The sequence below is a fragment of the Ailuropoda melanoleuca genome, chromosome 10 (genome assembly GCF_002007445.2).
Source record: "Ailuropoda melanoleuca isolate Jingjing chromosome 10, ASM200744v2, whole genome shotgun sequence".
NCBI lineage: Eukaryota > Metazoa > Chordata > Mammalia > Carnivora > Ursidae > Ailuropoda > Ailuropoda melanoleuca.
The window spans coordinates 4960260-4977748 of record NC_048227.1 but is presented as its reverse complement, the minus strand read 5'-3'; the positions used below and the strand labels follow the sequence as shown (position 1 = coordinate 4977748).

The window sequence follows — 17489 nt, the reverse complement described above, 5'->3', positions numbered from 1 at the left end:
AGAAATTAAAATGCTTCCGAAACTCCTCAATAAAGGCTTCGAATTACAGATACACTTTGAGGCCACACAAACGCCACATCCGCAAGTTCAGTTTTCCAGTGATTACACAGACCTTCCGGTTCTCAAGGGCAGTGAGTGACCCAGGGCCACTGGCTCCTAGTGCCCACGGCAGGGCAGTGCCAGGTCACCCACCCTGGACCTTGCACAGCAGGGGGAAAAACATCAAAGAAACGCAGAAACAGAGTTTATAAATATATAACTATATTTATTTTGAATATTAAATAGTTTTTAAATTACAAGCAATTTATTGAATCACACTATGCATCAATATACAGTAAAAATCTTACAATTTAAAAATGTACACAATTTAAACTGAAAGTTCATTAGCTGGATATTGCCGTGAACCTCTCACAACTGTGTAAAAGCAGGACACGGCAGCCGCATGGGTGTGACCGCCCCCACGGGTCATTTGCAGACGGGATTCAACAGTGGATGCACGCACCGGCCCATTCATTGGTAGGTCTGCCTGCGCCTGCGTGAGCCTGAACAACCCAGTTCAAGCCATTCGGGTAACGGGCTGTTGGTAATTCAATACTGTCTACACATCTTTCAGAATTTATCTATGTACTCAAGACGAGTTTCTTTGTTAACCAAAACTGGAACCAACCCCATTACTATGAGGAATATCGTTTATGAGACTGAAATCTGGACTGAGTTACCCACTCTTATTTTAAGGCTACTTCTCGTAAGGCTACTATTCTGAAGCCCCTCTCACCGAAGCCCAACATTGGGAGCCTAACACTGGGTTCACTTCCGGAACTGTCAGATGATGGGCTGAGTAGGGTAAAACCAGGAGCTGCCTGCCTCGCGCCCCGGGGGCTCTCAGGACAGACATGAGGTGAGTCAATAACCTAGGAGAGGTTTTGAAAGGTGTTTTACGGCAGCAAGACATAAAAGGCTTTTCTAAGATAAAACCCATTTCTATACAAACAATCACCTGTACATTTAAAAACAGAACGAATGCTCTGTTTTCGATTCAGCTTCGTGGAGCTTCTTCACCCTTAAGATGAATGGCTTCGTACCCAGACGCACAGTCCAAGTTCCAGAAGGATTTGGGGAGCAATTTTTATTTTTTTACATTTCTTTTTCTGGCTTATGACAGGATCATTTGATAACACAAATTAACATCTAGTTAGGTAGGAAATGAAGATTAGGTTATTTTTATTGTAGGATTTAAAATACGTAAACTCCACCAGTGTAGTAGCGCTTTTTAAAACTTGACAGATTCCACAGAAGGCCAGGAAGTAACACTGTGAACCAGGTATTATCAACCTCACCCATATTATCCGGAGAATTCCACTGATTTTATTTCATTGCCTAACTTAATAGAACAAGTTCGGTCTAAAAGCCCACTACTGGTAACCAACGTAGTTTAAAAAAAACAAAACAAAAACAAAAAAACCAACCTGACTTGAACAACAAACCACATGCTGACACTTCAAAGATGGGCTGAAAATTCTAATCTACATAATTCGTTTCCCATGTATTGCTTGAGATTTCAAAAGAACATGTTGACTCACGTGTTTATTATAAATATAAAATCTTCCCCACATGCAACACCACAGTAAGATTTACTACCCACCCCCCCAACTCAATGTATAAAATGTTTTCTTTTGGCAATTAATCATGACAGCAAGATAGACCTAAAATAAATTAAAATGGGAATTAGGTTGTTAAAATCTCCTTAATCTTAGTGAAAAAGGTACAGCCCCCGAATATCAATAAATTTACCCCGGGCTGATTATACAAGAAGACTATATATTCTATCGATCTGCTTGACTTTAGTCATTAAATCCGAGCTTGTTATAGTTTGAAAAAACTTGTATTAATTATCACCTCTCATGTATCTCTCAACAAAGACTGATAGTTAGATGTAAAAATTCAGGAAACTCAGAAAGTCTTCATAGCAAGAAATTCAGAGTTATGACAGTTTTGGCAAAATCACCTTCTAATGCCCTATTAACGTTTTCTTGTTCAGTCTGCACATCCCACGGTCCCGCTCTCCTGGCTGTGTTCTCTGCTCACACCGAAGTGCAGGTTCATAGAAGAGGCTCCTTCTCCATTCTGAGTTCTTGCTCTGGAAAGTTATTGCTAGTATAAAACGTTAGTGGAGTGAACCAGAATTGATAATAAAGGTCATAACTGACTCTGTAAACTAGCCAGTATACACAATTGCATCTCGTGCTAGGACCAGGGTCGCTGGGATTTCTATCACGCAGCCCCAGTGGACTCGTGTTACGCTGGAGTCGGGGAAGCAGATCAGCACCGGAAAACATTTGGGGTGAAGGGCCAGTGTGTGGTGACCACAGACCCGAAGCCCGACCCCAGTATACACGGCTTCACGGCGGACATGCTAAGCCTCCTTCAGCACATGCTGCTCTAGCCCCTGGAAACTTCCTGATGTCAAAGCAGAACTCGTGGACTGCAGAATGAGGTCAGCTTTTTATCATGAACACCAATTCCTGGCAACGTTAGGAGATGCTGGACACGCTCGGTCCCTTTCAAGGCAAGGGGAGAACATGGTGCTTAATGCAGAAGGGAAGGGTCAGTGCAGACAAGTCCCAGGGCCGCATCCAGGTCGATGGCCACGTCTGGCCGCCCAAGGTCCCAACCAGGAGGACGTGTTGGCTGTGCAGGCTCCGCCACTGTCCCTCATCCCTCCTCGCAGCTGGGGGATGTAGTGTTTCTCCTCGGTTACAGGGCCTGGCTGCCGCTGGCAAAGACGCGGAGTGGTTCTTCTGGCAAAATTCAGCTCTGTTATCTGAAAGCTGTACAGATAGAATGAACTCAGACTATCCCTTGGCAAGCAGACCCCTGCATGGGCAGCTTCCTCCTCAGATTCGGCACCGTCTGAAAGGAGCTACAAGGACACCAAAGCCACAGCAGCCTGTGCTTCCAAACGCCAAGCCAACAGCCAGCTTGGAGGGGAAGTGGCTCAGGGGCCACAGCAGAGCGCGGTGTGGAGGGAGGGCACACAGCTCCCAGGGAGACGGGCAGGACACCTGGACGTTCTGACCCGAAGCTGAGTTCCAGGGTGAACCACCTGTCAAGTTTTACCAAAGGGTTTAAAAAAAATGGGGAAGTGGGGTGGGAGAATCACACAGAGGGGCTGCAAGACCCTTCAGCTCCTCAGAGAAGCCTCACTTGCTACAAGGATCCTGCATTATAGAAAGAGACAAACGTGTGTTTCGTCCGGTCAACAGAACAAAGCAGTCTTTTTGGACTCATCAAAAATATTTCCTATAAGAACAAAAAACACTAACATTCGGAATCATTATCATTTATGAAAAAGTACCATATGTACAATTCCAACAATTCTAGACAGCAGAACACTCAAAATATTTAAACTTTACAAGTACCATGCAGAGCAAACAAACTATAAAACAGAAAGAAATCAAACTAGTGGATAGCACCAGCTTGACCTGCCTTATTTTCCTGGAATAATTTAAGATTCTGTACAATATCAGGTACTCTCAGAACATTTATCCACAGTGCAATTACAGAAAGCAATTAGTGATTCCTTTAAAAATAATAAATATGGCTCACTGGTGCCCGTTCCCATCGTGCTCCTCTGGGCCCTCGCACACAGAAGGGACGTACAGGTGTGGAGGCGGAGAACGCCCCACATGGAAACCAGAAACAACCCAGAGCCTACAGTTCCCCACACACCGGAGCAGGGTCAACGCTCCACAAGGATGACCAGGGCGCGAGCACCTCTGGCGGGCGAGAGCGGCCACAGGGCCTCCCCGGCCAGGCTTCCCACCATGGGCACGGAGCCAGCGCAGCTCCCTCCTGGCCGCCCGAGTCTCTCTCCGGGGCCGGGCCTGCTGCAGTCGACGTGGAGGGATGTCACTGATGGGCTGCAGTGCAGGGATGCTGCCCCGGGGGAACAGCCCGGGACCCGGGAGCGCATCCGCGTCCACCTAATCCTTTTCTCCGTCTTCGCTGCTTCCTGTTTTGGGGAAAACAAGCAAAGCTGGGTTTGTGAAGTGATCGGCATAGATAAAAATAGTGTGGACAACATCTGATCCGCGCTGCAGAAAGAGGAACTGAAGCTGGGAGTGGGGCTGCCCGCCACCTGCTTGAGCCGCGGGGCTTCCTGTGACGGCAGCACCTGCCGGACTCTGGCACACTCTCGCACACACATCTGCTTGGCTCGCACGCGGCTCAGTGTTCGTGCTTAGGGCACAGGAGAAAGCCAGCCCCGATCTCTGACAGATCGCTAGGTAATGGGCATTATCTAATCGGCACAATTAAACAGAACATGAGCATAAATGAAAGCTCTTTAAGTTTCATAGTTAGTATTTGAACTGCAAACTTCAAATCAAAAAATGTACCTATTAACATTTATCTTCCAATCTGGCTATGGGGAAAAAAGGATCCATATGTTCGGATAATACCACTTCAAATGCACGCTGCCGGTGACTTCCCTCCCAGGCCTCTGCTATCACGGGAGACCAAGACTTAATGGCAAAATCAATATTCCCGGGGAAGAGCCAGAGCACATTTGGGCTCAAACCCAAAATCTCGGGCCAAGTGTTTTTAAGAACGGTTTCCCTCTGGGGGAAAGAAGCAGAAATGGGCGGGGGGGGGGCTTGTGGCAAAAGGGGGAAAAAGGAGAAAAGAAGGTGGCAGACACGCTGAAGCCGTGCCACCACCGGGCGGCCCCCCCGCCCTACAGGGGCTGCGAGGGGACAGCCCCAGTAGCATCAGCGTGCGGAGTGACAGGGGCCTACCCATGGGGACGTGGCCCTGAGAGCAAGCTCCCAAGGCTGAGAGGGCCCTAGAAAGTATTTTCTGCAAACACTTAGGAAGGCACCAAACTAATAAGCATGCAAGTCCACCAGGGACGGTCTCACAGGCTGGCACCCAGCCCTCCTCTCACCTCCTTGTTCGATGTCTGAGTCAGTAAGGTGCGTGAGAGAAAAGCTGGCGATGTTGGCAGGAGAGATGGAGAATCTGGAATACGGCGGCGTGTGAGGCCAGCTCTGTTCCGTGCTCCGGGGCGGTGGAGGCGGCGAGAAGTACTTGGATGTCTGAAGAGAAGGCTTGGAACTAAGAAGGTTACTTGTTGTCTTTGACATAAAAGGGTCGGGGGAGAAGTCATCATCCCATTCAAAGCCTCCACCTAAAAGGAAAAAGAAAGACAGTTCTCCTTGTATGACTTCATTATAAAGAACAGAGAGTTGGGTGGGACGGGGGTGGGGGAAGCACACAGGTGTGCTCTGCAGATCAACCAAAACCGACTCGGGTCCGGCAGATGGCAGAGATGCTCCCAGGTGTCCTAAGAGCGTCATTTAAAGCAATCCGTGATGTCATCCTCAGAACAGTTCACCTTATTCACAACGCACTATTTTTTAGTTTCTTTTTAAACCCGCCAATGAAGCGAAGTACCTTCTTCGTCAGTAGAGCTTTCCGAATTTATGCACCTGCTCAGGTAGGGAGAGCCCGAAGAAGGTGCCGAGCTGTTCAACTCGGGGCCGTGTGCGTCTCCTCCGCAGTGCCCCAGCTCTTTGGTTGGGGTCTCCTGCAAAGCCAAAGAGAAATTCCCATCAGTGAAGGCCTGCTCGCAAGAGCCCCACCCCCGCCCCCCGGGCACCCACGGCAGGTCGGTGCGTAGGCCGGTGCCACGTCCGACCAACATGGTGGGCTCTGGGCCTGGGGAAGCTGCAATAGGAACACACAGCCCATCTCTTCCAACGAAGCAGCTCTGAAACCCGGCAGAATGCATGCAGCAGCTGCTGGAGGCCTCCAGAAAGTAAACAGTAGCAGGCCAGTCGGGAAAGAACGCCAGAACTCAAAGTACACCAAAGCAGCAGTGGGATCCGCCGTCCTCCCACTGCCCCTGCCTCAATGGCTCCGGGCTTGGACCCAGCACAGCTCGAGATCCAAAGTGGCTGCTGGGGTGGACAGAGTGAGCTCCAGAAGCCCTTCGGTTCTGGTTCTGAAGCAGGCAGGGGGTCTTCTGACCCTCCGGGACTGGGGGGGGAAATTCTAGATTTGTCCCCTCCATTCTTTTGCTTCCTAGCCCCGAGCAAACCCAGGGTGAGAGGGACCTATATCCCGAGGGAGGTGACCTTCCTCTCCACCTGGAAGAACGGGGGTCCCAGGAGAGTGAGGAAGAGGCCTGCTGCTTGTCAACCGAAAGTACCAGGGACACCATGGAGAGGGAGGAGCTCAGGAGAGCGACCCCATCAAGTTTATGAGCTCCCGCCTTACCTCCAAGCTGCTCGTGGTAGAGCTGACTCTCAAGAACTGAACTGCGGGGCAGACCACTGCCAGGATCCACCCTGGCCAGTGGGGGACACATGCAGAGGACAGATTCAAACAGTACGGCAAGAGCTTTGAAAGGGGAACCCCAAGCCACAGAAGGACGGTTAGAACTTGTGACCTGAATCCCAATGGCTCAATGCCTGCTGGAACAAAAACACCAGCATTCTGCTTAGAATCTAAGAGTCAAGTAACACATTAAGGATACAGTCTAAAATCAGTCTGGATACAAAGAATCAGGAAAACGTCACTTCTCAGGGAAGACGACAATCAACAGATGTCATGTCAAGATGACACAGATGTTGGGGTTCTCTGAAAAGGCTATTAAGAAAACGCTCCTACAAGCAAGGGAAAACGTTCCTGAAATGAACGTAAATAGACAAAAGTCTCGGCAAAAGAACAGATGATAAAAATAATAACAAAATGCAAACTTCAAAACAGAAATATACAGCAGCTAAAACCTAAAAACCCCGTGGATGGACTTAATACCAGAACGGAGATGACAGAGAGTAAGTCTGAAGGAGATCAATAGAAATGACCCAATCTGAACAACAATGAAAACAGGAAAGGACCAATGGGCACACAGGGCAGTCTGACACTGACATGCCAGCAGAAGGGGACCGAGCAGGACGAAAGAAAGCATGTGGGGAAATAATGGCTGAAAAGTTCTTGAATCTGGTGAAAGACATAAGACTACAGATTCAAGATGCTCAGCAAATGTGAAACAGGGTAAATTCAAAGAAATCCATGCCCATAATCAAACTGCTAAGAAGAAAAAGAAATTTTGCAAAGAAAAAAATCCTGAGAGCAATCAGACATAATACAGAGAGAAGAGAACACTCAACTCAGAATTCTATATTCAGAGAAAATATACTTAAGGAATGAGGGAAACTAAGATAATCTGCTGTCAGTAGGTTTGATTTTAATTAAAAAAAAAGGAAAAAAGGTCAAACTTCTTCAAACAGAAGGGAAGAATCCTGGAACATCAAAAATGAAAAGAGAGAAATGGTAGGGACTGTATGGGTAAAAAGAATCCTACTGGTCTCCCTCTGAATTTCTTAAAACACGTTTGATTGCTGGGAGTAAAATGCAGAGTACCGTCTGACGGGGCTTCGGCGTCTGAGTGGAATATACCAGACAACAGTAGTAAGGTTTCTGCATTCCACCTGAAATGGTAAAGCACTGACTTCAAGTAGATTGTAAAAAGTTAAGCGTGTATTGTAATCCCCAAAACCACTACAGAAACTATACTGAGAGAATACACACAGTAAAAAATGCGATAACTAAATTCAAAGGTAATACTAAAAAATGCTTAAATTATCACAAAGAAGGCAGGAAGGAGGAAGCAAGAACCAAAGGAACAAACAGAAAGAGTGAACAAAATGGTACGCTAAAAATCCAACAAGACCAATTTCATTACGTGCAAGCGGCCTAAAAACCATCAATTAAAAGAGAATTTTTCATAATAGATTTAAGAACCTCTTTGCTATTCACAAGAAACTAATGTCATACATAATGATGTAAGTAAGACTGAAAGTACAAGGATGAAGAAAGATACTTCATGCAAATACCAATCAAGAGAAAACCGGAGTGGCTACGTACCAAACAAAGAATACAGAAGGACCTTACATAACAAGAAACAAGTCAGTTCGACCTTTCCAAGAAGATCTAGTGATCTTAAATGTGCACGCAGCTAACAGCAGAGCCTCAAAACAGAGAAAGCACAAATGAACAGAAATGGAGAGCGAGTCAAATCCACAACTGCAGCTGGAGACTTCAACACTTCTCTCTCTCTCTCCACAGACAGGACTCCCGGCACACAGAAAAATCAACAGCAGTGTAGAACTGAACACTACCAACAATCTAGACCTTTCTTTCTTTCTTTCTTTCTTTTTTAAGATTTTTAAAAAATTTACTTATTAGAGAGAGAGAGTGAGAGAGAGGAAGAAAGAGCGCACACATGAGCGCACAAGCAGGGGGATGGGCAGAGGGAGAAGCAGGCCCCTCACCGAGCAGAGAGCCTGATGCAGGACTCGATCCCAGAACTCTGGGATCATGACCTGAGCCGAAGGCAGACACTTAACCGACCGAGCCACCCAGGCATCCTATGCATATTCTTTCGAGTACACATGGAACACTCACCAACACAGACCACAGCCTGGCTCTAAAACAAACCCCTGTAAGTTCAAAGGAACTGAAACCGTACCAAACACGCTCTCTGACCGTAACAGAATTAGCCTAGAAATCAATTAACAGATACGAGAAAATCTCCAGCCCTTCGTTTGTAAAGAGGCTGAAGTCTGCGCTCACAGAGCAGTGCTCAGCAGGCACAGGAGGGCTGAAAGGCCTCAGACTCCGCCGCTGCCTGGTCCCGATCCATGGGGACCCCCAGCGGCCAGCACCTCCAGGGCAACCTGGGAGCCATGCACTGTTCCTGCTTGTACCTGCACGCTGGCTGCTGCTGCCAACAGCTGGATTATAGAACTTTGGTCTGTAAGGAGTAGCTAATCTCAGTAGGACTCTGCCAGCAGACCAAGAGAGGGCATCCAGGTCTCCTTCCCTTAATTTAATAGGAGTTCCCTGTCCAAACTACATTTCTGCATATTCTTGGAACTGTAACCAACCCAAATTCCTGTTTCATTTATCTGAGAGACCGCGAGCGAGCACACGCATTCACACAAGCAGGAGGAGAGGGAGAAGCAGGTTCCCTGTGAGCAGGGAGCTCGATGTGGGGCTTGACCTCAGGACCCTGAGATCATAACCTGAGCCGAAGGTAGATGCTTAACCCAGGCCCCCCAAGTTCCTATTTTTGAGGAACCATAAAACAGTTGGTGGCCTCAAAACTGCAACCAGGAAAACAAAGTGCACTCGATTTCCTAACACACCTTGGAATTCTCTAATATGACAGTTGGGAGGTTAATAGGTACCTGGTCAAACAGATAGACTGTGACATCGTCAAAAAATGTCACCGCCTTCTTTTCTTTCTTCCAGTCATCCGGGAGCTGATCAATGACAACAGCGGCCGGGGGTTTCAACAGGCTCCGTAAGTGTCTCCCATCCTCGTTGCTGAGGATCACAGGCACGGCGTGCTCGGTCTCATCCTCCGACTCGGAGCTGAGGCTGCGCAGGCTGAACGCCCGCAGGTCCTCGTCAGACTCGTCACTGTTTTCGTCTTCCTCGTCGGCGTCAATGCCATCCTCAGAGAGGTCGAGCATGCCCGACACGCCAAGTTTCCCCAGGTATTTCCCTTCAATATCTGGCTCCTTCAACTTGGGGCCCTCGGCGTGGCCACACAAGGACTTCTCCACCGTCAAGTCTGACGGGCTGCTGGAGCACAGGGTGGAATTTGCAAAGGCGAGGAGCTCGTTGGTGTTGGTTCCAGTGGAGGCGAGCGTGCAGGGGCGTTCCTCTTGTGCCTCAAAGTCATCACCGCTGCTCAGCTCGGAGTTCCACAAACTCAGGGGACTGCCGGCCTCATCTTCAGGAGGAGGCGTCTGCTTGGAAACATCAGCTGGTGCCGGTTCTGACGTTTCTCTCGACTCCAGGTGACTGGAATCTTGTGAAGCAGGCAGACAACTTTGGTCTGGCTGGCAATGTTTGGTTTCCAGGCAACCATCCTTAGTGCCAGGACTTTGCTCTGGGTTGACTGGCCCAGGCAGGGGCTGATCCGTTACCAATTCCAAGGCTGAGGCTGAGGACCCTGGGACCCCCTCGGATTTCTTATCCGGCTCAGAGTCATTATCTGAGAAGTAAGCAGAGTCTCGGTATGAGCTCTGAGAGCCAGGTGCAAAAGTCTGCGAGGTCACTTCCGTACCTCTGTGGCCATCGGCTGCGTCTGAGATGACGATGACCGGGTTGGGAGGCAAACTGCCGTGACTGCCATCGCCCGCTGTGGCTGCCTCCGAGGCTGAGGCGCCGTCGGGAGCAGGGTGCAGAGTCCATTCAGGGGACTCCAAGTTCTCTGTCTCATAGCCACTGTCTGCAGGCTTATCGGGGGGCAAGAGTTTCTGAGGCGTGTGAGAGTCCAAAGAACCCAATAAAACTTCACGGACATCGACCGAATCCAGAGAGTCTGGGGTCTCCACAGACTGTTCTGAAGTCTGAATGGGTGTTGACAAGCTGTCTTCTAAAAGGCTGTCTTGACTGGTTGAGTCCGAGGAGAGGGCGAACACCAAGGCCCCCTCTTTTGCAGCATCTTTACAACGCAGCTGACTCAAAGTCTCCACAGCTTCCACGTTTTTCTCCAGCAGACTACCGCTATGATGGTCTTCTGAAAGGGGCTGGTTTTGTAAGTTCTGTCTCAATTCTGGAAGACTACTTCCTATACTCACCTTACTGGCAAAAGTGTCATCAACGAGAACCGAGTCACTTTTGGTCAGTCTCAAGGCCTCTTGACTTTGGTGGGTCAAGTCATGGGACCTGTCGCCAATGCCATGTGCTTTGGCATCAGTTGAGGGGATTACAACTGTGACGGCCGCAGAGTCTGGACTGATTTCTTGGCAGAGACAGTCTTCACGGACACTGACGTCTGAACATGTGGGTTCTCCCTGCTTCGGGAACGTACCCGGAGGTACGTGATGAGGTGTTCCTTCTGTTTCGAGAGAGGTAGGAGGTACCTGCACTTCCGGGGAAGACTGTGATGAGGTGTTCAAAGTGTTGTCCTTGAACACGATACCCGTATCTTTACCCTTTGCGCTTAGGTTTTCCTGCAACAAGGAAAAGCCTGGTTTACTTTCAGCAAACTTAACGTCAGGATCTAAAGAATTTCTACGTGGAGTTTCTAATATTGTTTCAGTGAAACCGGCGTTTTTAAGTTCTGTTTGAAGATCATTTACATGTCCTTTGCTAGACAATGAGTCTTTTAGTAAGTTTTTCTCTTGAAGAAATAAAAAGTTTTCTGACAATTCTTGAACAGTCAGTGGATCAAAATTATCCTGGTGCAAAAGGTTTTCTGATAAGCAGAGAGGCTCACAGTCAAAGAGCTTACGGGGCTTTTCTTTCTCCAAGTGGCACGCTGTTACTGACTCTCTGGAGGCATCCAGACTTGAACTTAAAGTGGTCGGCTTCAAGTCTGTTTGAACTCCGTTTAGTTCCATTAAGTCAAATATTTTTTGGTGACTGGGTAGATCCTCTGATTTGTCCAGATCATTAAATATACTGTTGAACGGGCTCTCAGGGCCCCTGGGAACATGTACGTCCTCGGGGATGCTGGAATCTTTGGGGTCTGTACTGCTCTGGAAGAAATCCTCATCCGTACTGGACTCCTCAAATTCAAGATTCTTGAGTGTCAGAAACTGGGACGTCTCATCACTTGTCTTCTCTGGGTTATCCATCTCGGTTGTGAGCAGTGCGGGCGGGTAATCGAGCTCCAAGTTGCTACCACTCTTTTCTTCCAACTGGATGTAATAGTCGCTTCCAACAGAAAGGTTGTGGGCATCAAAAACAGGAACCACTCCGGGGGCCCCACGGGGGACATCCTGGCCACTGTCATCTTGTTTCCCCGGCCCAGGATCTGAAAGTGAACTCTCAAACACTTCAACTGGAAAGAAGATGCTTGTGTAGGACAAGGCTTCGTCTGGGGCGCCCCGACCGCGCTCATCAAAGTGGTCGTGCTTAGCCGCCTCCCAGACATACTCGAAGCTCAGGCCCTGGCTGGTCTCAGTCACGGTGAGGACCTCTTCCATCTCGCGACCAAGCCGATCCCTGGCAAAATGGTCGAGAATTGGGAACGCAGCATTACTTGAAGTGTCTCTGCTACTTGTATTTGGTTTAAGAGCATTCCACTGTTGTTCAAAGTCGACTTCTGAGTCCCTTTGGCTTTGCATCCGCAGGTAGGTGAGCAATCTATGCACGTCCTCGGCTGCTGGTCTCTTGTCTGGCGACAGCCAGCAGAATTGCAAAACTTCATACCTGCGCGACAATTGAGAGGTAATTAATGAAGCGATGATAAACTGCTTTAAAATAAGAAAGGACTTCAAAAGGACTCCTAAGCCAACTCAACACCTCAAAAGTTTCTACGCTACTATCACTGTCCACCACACGAAGCAGCTCAGTTCACAGTGAAAGAGGAAATAAAGAAATGTAAAAATCTGGCCACCTAGTTTTTTGTGTTCCCAGGACATTTCGCGGTATCGGTGTCTGTTGTTTGTTTTTCTGGTGTTTATCCAGTGACTTAGTCCCAGGAGTTAGAAACAGTTTTAACACAATCTCCTCTTTAAAAAATTATCACAGGTATTCTGTGTAGTAAAGAATGCACTTGTTGGGGCGCCTGGGTGGCACAGCGGTTAAGCGTCTGCCTTCGGCTCAGGGTGTGATCCCAGCGTTATGAGATCGAGCCCCACATCAGGCTCCTCTGCTATGAGCCTGCTTCTTCCTCTCCCACTCCCCCTGCTTGTGTTCCCTCTCTCGCTGGCTGTCTCTATCTCTGTCAAATAAATAAATAAAATCTTAAAAAAAAAAAAAAAAGAATGCACTTGTCTTACAGTTTTACATTTATTCACTCTATTTTGCAAGAATTCTCAGAAACAAATTCTGCTGTAACTAATCTCTATTCCCCCCAGTAAAAAGTAACACTCCGATCTTATGTAGCACATGGCTTCCTTAGATCAGTAAAGTGGCTGAAAGTGGAGGGAAACAGCAGACAATGAAGTCCACAGAAGCCAGCAACCAGGAGCTGGGTCTTCGAAGGGATGACTGAATACAGCCAACATCTTCAGCTGGTGCCATGAGCAGAAGGTAAGACAAAGAGGACTTCAGTATTAAACGTAGAGTCCAGGTCCAGTTGGTTACTTTGGGTGAAACGGTTCCAGCCGCGCCGGGAGCGGAGCCATGGGGAAGCGCAGGGGGTCGCCACGCTTCCTTCAGAGCAGAACGTGCTGTGCTGTGCACGCAGCGGTGTAAACAGAGGCTTAGAAAGAGGGGAACCTGATCTTAACAGGCATTCGAGTAAGAACTGGACTCGTAAGAAGTAAATCTGTTTTGCAAATGTTAACATACATTATGCAAATTAGCTCTTGCTGCCTATTTAAATACTATTGTTTCTACGGTCTCTTCTCACATACTGGGTATCACTTACAAGCACAGCCTCATTTTAAAACAATTTCACAATAGGAAACGCCCTTAATATCGACTTTTCTGAATTAGTTCAGACTTCACATTTTTTCCTATTGCACATAATTCATAAATCCTTACCTGTTCTACATTTTTAAAAAAACATTAAATTTTAAAAATAGATGTTAAATCTAAACTCAGTTGTGAATAAAACACAAATGACTGCTTTTCATAACATTTACTGTTTAGAAATAGAAGGAGAATTTCCTTATCTTTTGAAGACAACAAAATGTGAAACGGAGCTACCCACCATCGGTCGGAATAAGGCTGCTCCAGCTGGGGCTTAGGGAGCTTTGTGTCTCTCTCTCGAATCACCTGATTGAGAACATCTAAGTTGGAAAGGTTGGAATAAGGCTGAGCAGCATTATCAAAAAGCTCCCAAAGCGTCACACCCAGAGACCTGTGGAAAAAAGAAAAGTTATTTCTTCTTCCCTTTAGATGTCAAATTTTTCAGCACCAACATTTTTATCTGTACACTCTTTAGTGACTTTACGAACAAGGCGTGTACTGAAAAGGTTATTTAAGATAGCTCTTAAATGTGATTTTTTAAAAAGGGGGCATTTTCAAGAAAATGAGGACAAGCACGCCTCCTCATACTTACATACTTACTACTGAGTACTCTACATAGTTTTGGCCAACGCAAAAAAAAAAAAAAATTAAACAGATAATGGGCACAGAGAGGAGCTAATGCAACCATCAACTTCAAAACTCAAGAAATTATTTGAAAGGTCGTTAGAACTATTTCAGAGTTCAGCTAAACGGTGAGATAACAAGATAAATATCCTGAGGTAGACCAAAAAAAAAAATCCCATTCACAATAGCAGTAAACACCAGCGGCATCTCAGAGAAACCTTTATCTAAACTAGTAATGTCTTCTTTGGTGATCCACATATTTCCTAACAGTGTGGGTTTGCTTGCTATTATGAAGGGACTTCTAGCCATCATTCTGCCACCTATTTGTGTGTCTGCCACCTGCCGAGCCTCTCCATGCCTCCAGGTATGCGGCTGTTACCACAGGCAGGAGGGAACTGCCCCTTCCTGGCACCCATCCCATTCTCTCAGGCCAAGTGCTCTGTCGCCATGGAGATGGGCACTTACTCTCCACCTGCTCTGTGCCGTCTCTAGGTTTCTACCCCATGAGCCTCTGGTTGTGTCGCAGCATCTCCTAGTCACTGCAATGGCTCCCAAACCTGGCCGACCACCTGTGTCTTCTGGGAATACCCAGGTATTTAGGACCCACCCCCAAGGACTCTCAGTTGGTAGATGCAGGTGTGGCCTAGGAAACCGTACTTAAAGTTCCCTAGTGCTTCTGATATCCAGCCAGGTTTGGGTATCGATGGTTGACATGACTTGGATCGATACGTCCAGAATGCCTGTCTGAATCATAAACTGTACTGAATAAATAGGTCTATCATTTAACACTGTATAGTGTAACTTATGAGTTGATTTTGCTATGCTAACTTCACAAGTCAGTGAACAAAATCAGCATATTCAGTATCTAAGTTGAGAAACCACTTCTATCAGAGAAAATAAATGGATCCAAATTTCACAACTCAATTCAAGATATAAAACACTTCCTTTCCCTGGCACAGACTTGCCAGAGGCAGAGGGCCTTTCTGGATACAAAAGAAGTTTAAGACACTATCGACGACTTCAGGGAGTTTACGATTTAACTGAGGAAAATGAGAAATTCACATGAAACACTAAAGACCACAGAGATAGTATATAATTAATGGCAAAACGAGTGTTATCGCTACCATGCTTGGTGTGATCTTGGGCATATAACTACCGTGTCAATTTCTCCAAATCCCTGATTTAACTCCCTTTCCCTCCCCCAACAGGCCTAGTCCCAAACCAAACCCCCCTCCAGCCCCCAACCCACCCTGTTCTTCAGAGAACATGAAGCATGGGCTTTCTCAACTCCTCACTCCACCAATTCTAGCATCTCTGCGCATCTCCTACTCATCTCCTCAGGCCACAGAGAAAGATAAGCTGAGTCTCCTCCTCAAGGTGTGTCCCTGCCCCGGAGCTCTCTACTCGACCTTGTGCGGTGTCCTCCAGGATAACCGCCACCAATCCCTGCCGCTGACCCCTATTCAGTTCTCTACCTGCACCCACTCTTGCATCCTTGAGTACCACTGGCTTCTCCCTTCTGGGAAGAAAAGCATCCTGTAGTTCTTATCCTCTCTTCCAAGAAGTCTCTAAGAGAGGGCCCTCTTGTTCACCCCTGGTACAGGGCAGCGTGGCCCCTGCCTTGGGCTGCAGTTGGCACTACTGTCGGCCCTACCACCAGAGACTTCTCAAAGTGGTGGGCTCTGTCTCTGGGAACACAGGCTAAGCTTTCAGGTTCAACGCCCTCCTAGGAACAGGCAATATATGGATGAAGCATACAAAGCATCTTTTTAAAGGCACCAAAGATGGGCTAACAGGGAACTGTCAGGAAAAAACTCTAGAACTTGAAGTACTAAGGAGAACACCAAAACCACCTTTGAGCTGGTGCCTTTGCTGAAGCACAGAACTTGGGATTTTGTGGTCTTGGTTTATAAGGCAATGCGGGTGCTGGTAAATAGTCCAAAGCCCTGGGCCTGCCCAAGCTAAGGGGAATCACAGACAGACCTCCTCACAGTGAGATTAAACCTGCCCCTGCCTCCCTCCAGGAGCACGAAAGGCAAGCTCACTCAGCAATGAGGTGCTGTGAGTTAGTGTACATGCGTACGAATGTGTGAGAATGTGTGTACGTGTGTAAGGGGGGGGGTCGGTCCCTAACAAGCTGTAACCACAGAGCTGGCCCTTGATTGTATTTGCAGCCCAAATTCACATCACCTTAGTGTTCAAAAAAAAAACGTGGCTGAATAAGTAAAGCTCCCCTGGTATCCGACACAAGCAAGTAAGTGTGGATCCTCTCTGGAGGAATGCTCCCCAGTTCTAGGTTTCCAAGATCCTTACCCCCAGGAAACAAGGCACCATCAAGAACCAGCAAGATCAGATCCCCCAAGACTTCAACTACCGGAATTATCTGATGCAGATCACAATCCCATTGTTTTAAAAACAGTGGGACGTGTTTTCAAAAACCAAATAGAGTTCCTAAAACTGAAAAGTCAATAGCTGAACTATATAAAACTTAATTGAGAGATTTAACAGAAGAACAGACACAGCTGAAAAGAGAATTTTTAAAAAGAGAAAGAATTAGTGGCTGGAGCACAGGTCTCAAAATTATCTAGAGTGTGGCCCAGAGAGTCAAAGAGATAGGCTATATAAAGGCGAGAGGAAGAGACAGAAGGCAGAGCAGGAAGGCATAATACACATCTAAACGGACTTTCCAAAAGAGAGAAATGGAGCAGAGGCAGTATTTGAAGGGTAGAGCTGAGAACAACGCCAACCTATAGATCTGAAAAGCCAAATAAATCCCAAGCAGAAAAACATAAGAAATCCACACCCATACACATCATGTGAAACTACAAAAAACAAAGAGAAGAGTTTAAAAGCAGCCAGAGAGAAAAGGTCACATTACCTTCAAAGAGCTTAGGTAGACTTACGGCTGACTTCTCAATAGCAACAATGGAAGCCAGAAGACAGTAGAATGATCTCTTCAATNAGCAGCCAGAGAGAAAAGGTCACATTACCTTCAAAGAGGTTAGGTAGACTTACGGCTGACTTCTCAATAGCAACAATGGAAGCCAGAAGACAGTAGAATGATCTCTTCAATATGCTGAGAGAAAGTAACTGTCACCAAGTAAAAATATATTTCAAAAATGAGGACAAAATAAAGGTATGTTCAGACCTACAAAAAACTGAGAGTCTGTTACCGGCAGGCCCTCACTATAGGAAATTCTGAAGGACATACTTCAGACAAAGGGAGAATGATCCCAGATGGAATGTCTGAGATTTAATAAAAATAAAAAAAAAAAAAAAAGGAGAAAAAAAAAAAGAATGAAGAGCAAAGTGATTTAATTACGTGGATAAACCTAAACAAAAAAAGTGCTAAAAAACCAATAATAATGCCTTGTGAGGATAAAAGAAAAAAAAAACCAATAATAAGATATAGCTGT

General features: G+C 46.8%; 1 protein-coding gene across 1 annotated transcript in view; it reads right to left on the bottom strand.

The window, feature by feature from the left end:
• Positions 1 to 1232: 1232 nt before the first annotated feature.
• LMTK2 (lemur tyrosine kinase 2) overlaps positions 1233 to 17489 on the bottom strand; it is an 88796-nt gene continuing 72539 nt past the window's right edge. The window contains exons 11-14 of the mRNA XM_034669801.1: positions 9258 to 12240; positions 5455 to 5587; positions 4946 to 5188; positions 1233 to 4012 (exon numbers count right to left, since the gene is read on the bottom strand). Of these exons, the coding sequence (XP_034525692.1) occupies positions 3984 to 4012; positions 4946 to 5188; positions 5455 to 5587; positions 9258 to 12240 (3388 nt within the window). The 3' untranslated portion in view covers positions 1233 to 3983. The remainder of the gene's footprint in view (positions 4013 to 4945; positions 5189 to 5454; positions 5588 to 9257; positions 12241 to 17489) is intronic.